Source organism: Dipteris shenzhenensis, chromosome 31 (assembly GCF_047967505.1).
Source record: "Dipteris shenzhenensis isolate YYH24624 ecotype China chromosome 31, Dip_SZ_1.0, whole genome shotgun sequence".
Lineage (NCBI taxonomy): Eukaryota > Viridiplantae > Streptophyta > Polypodiopsida > Gleicheniales > Dipteridaceae > Dipteris > Dipteris shenzhenensis.
This window is the reverse complement of record NC_141626.1, coordinates 9,309,065-9,311,587: the sequence shown is the minus strand read 5'-3', so window position 1 is coordinate 9,311,587 and position 2,523 is coordinate 9,309,065. Positions and strand designations below refer to the sequence as shown.

Here is a 2,523-nt window from a genome sequence, read left to right as displayed (position 1 = left end):
CTATACAAATCTATAATTTTTTTCCAAAATCCATTTAAAAACTCCCTTACGTAAGTAAATTTTTGTAAATTGTAGATATTAAAAATATCCTTTTGTGGAACTCATGTGATAGGGTTACATATGATGACTGACCACCCTGAGGAAGCAACTTAAGCAACTTCAAGGGAAAGAGCAAAATGAAATGTAACTTTTGTGGCAAACCTAGACACTTTGAAAAGGAATGTTATGCCAAGAAGAGATGTTCAACCAATCTTGTTGAGGAAGCATAAATTGAAGAAGAAGAACCAGAGAATATCAAAGATCTCACTGCTTACAACACCCAAGTCAAATTTGACAAGGGTAAGGATCCATATGTTTTCTAAGTTATGTATGTGTGAGGTCAATAATGGTTCTCTGCCATGGATAGTCCATCCTTAAATGATTGTTAGTCTTTTGAGATTTTTTCCTTATTGGACTCATTGGGCTTTACATACATAGTCAATGTCCATCTCCCAGTTGTAAACCAAGAATCCTAAGAGTGATTCACAAGTTGGGGCCATGAGTGTTGCCACATGATTGTGGGCAAGCCATGGAGCATCCCATGTACTACTGTTGAGGGATGAGGTCATCAATTTGTGGGGGGGAATGAAGGGGCAAATTGATGTGTGTGTGTGTGCCTATGGGCTTGGAGTCCTATGCAAGAAGTGTGTGAGTGTAGGTGTGCTAGAAGGTTCTAGTTAGGTGTGTCATGTTGGTGTGATGAGTGAGTGATCATACTAGAGGTGATTGATTGAGATAATCAGGGAGATGATTGTGGATCTGGGATCTACCTACATGGAGGCAATTGCCTATATATGTAACCACTCTTGGAATAAAGATTTACATTTGTGCCTCATTGCTTCCTCCATGGATTCACACATGAGTCAGTCACTTAGGAGCATCTATTGCCCTACAGGTCTCGAGGAGTATGCCCATACTGCCCGCCCGACCATTCTCAAAATCTGGTGAGCAGGTGCGTTGTCCCACTTGGATGAATGGAAAATAAGGGGCTTGGGTGGTTTTTTGAAAAAAGGTTTGTCTGGTATGTAGAGACCGCCCATCGAGTGAGCGGTTGGAATACACGAACTTGGATGAATGGCAAAAATGGGGCCTGATGGTTTTTGAAAAAAGGTTTGTCTAGCACAAGGAGTCGCCCATCGAGTGGGCGGTTGGAATACAGAGTCAAGGATTGAACCCACGATGGGGATATGATCAATGTGGAGCTTTTCATTAAAGCATTTCCGTGGGTAGCCACACCAGGAGCCTAGCCTCTTTCTTTCTCCTTGTAGTTTGAACCCACCCGAAAGGGGGGGCGGGGAAACCCAATTTTTTTTAAAAAAAACAGAACAAAACAAAGAAGAAACATTGAGTCGTCCTCCCAAAGTGGATCCCCGGTAGCTTCCTAGAGTGTCCCGTTTCCTATGCGAGGAAGATGAATATTTGGAGCTGTTGAGAAGCCCAAGAAGAAAGGCACTGTTATATATTGCTTGGATGACGGGAGGAAGAGGATGTAGTCTATAACAGACAAATTTGGAAGCCGATGGAAACTTGCAAAGAGCCAGATATTGATAAGAAAGAGAGCTCTCTCAGGAGCAAAATGGGAATGGCTCACGGGGAGGCTAAGGGCTCCCCCTTCCAATATCAAAAACCATATTATCCTTACGCCATCCCCCCTATGCAGAGCGCCGCCATGCACTATCCTCCACCGGTAATGAAGATACAGCCGCCTCCTCTACACTACCCAGCTCCACCCATAATGCCTTACAACGCCCCTCCTCCGCCCGGAACGTCTTTGTGGCGGAGCGCACTCTGTGAATGCTGTGGGAATTGCGATGTTTGTAAGTTTTCTGATCGCCCGCAGTTGCCGACTTGGTGCTAGATGCAGCTTGACTTTGGGGACTATACTCAATCTATGGTTTTATGTTTGCAGGTTGCATGACATGCTGGCTACCTTGTATAACGTTTGGACAGATTTCGGAGATATTAGATAAAGGCCAGGGCTGTATGTACAGTCCACCCCTTACACTCACCAAATTTCTCACTGAATTTTCTTGTCTCAAACAACATTAATCTCAAATGACTGATCACAAACGATATTGGATTGGGCAGCGTGTTGCATGAACGGACTGATATATGGCCTCCTTATGATGCTGGGTTTGCATTGTCTATTTTCCTGCACGTACCGAACAAATTTGCGAGCGACCTTTGGCCTTCGTGAGGAACCCTGCAACGACTGTTTTGTGCATTTCTGTTGTGAGCCGTGTGCCCTTTGCCAGGAGTATAACGAACTGTCGAGGAGGGGCTTCGACCTATCTATAGGTATTTACTGCATGCAATTATATTATCAACAGATGAACTTCAATTCTTAGACTAGGTTTCATTGCATAGTCCAGCTAATCTATGTGATACTTTCCTTCTCTCAGGTTGCGGGCCTCATGCACAAACGTTGATGGCGGCTCCTCAGCCACCTTTCATGAACAGATAGCCGCTAAAAACAGCGTACGC

General features: G+C 44.3%; 1 protein-coding gene across 1 annotated transcript; it reads left to right on the top strand.

Moving 5' to 3' along the window:
- Nucleotides 1–1,708: 1,708 nt before the first annotated feature.
- Nucleotides 1,709–2,523, top strand: LOC147880998 (protein PLANT CADMIUM RESISTANCE 7-like). Its single transcript, XM_087402188.1, has 4 exons — nt 1,709–1,856; nt 1,949–2,020; nt 2,128–2,337; nt 2,442–2,523. Exons 1-4 carry the CDS (start codon nt 1,709–1,711, stop codon nt 2,501–2,503), a joined length of 492 nt encoding a protein of 163 aa, XP_087258314.1. The 3' UTR covers nt 2,504–2,523.

What these genes read in the sequence shown, in the direction of transcription:
- LOC147880998 (XM_087402188.1), top strand. Translation starts at nt 1,709, where the DNA reads ATGCACTATCCTCCACCGGTAATGAAGATACAGCCGCCTCCTCTACAC. An exon ending in ATTAGATAAAGGCCAGGGCT is followed by an intron (nt 2,021 to 2,127) that starts GTATGTACAGTC and finishes TGGATTGGGCAG; the next exon opens with CGTGTTGCATGAACGGACTG. An exon ending in GGGCTTCGACCTATCTATAG is followed by an intron (nt 2,338 to 2,441) that starts GTATTTACTGCA and finishes TCCTTCTCTCAG; the next exon opens with GTTGCGGGCCTCATGCACAA.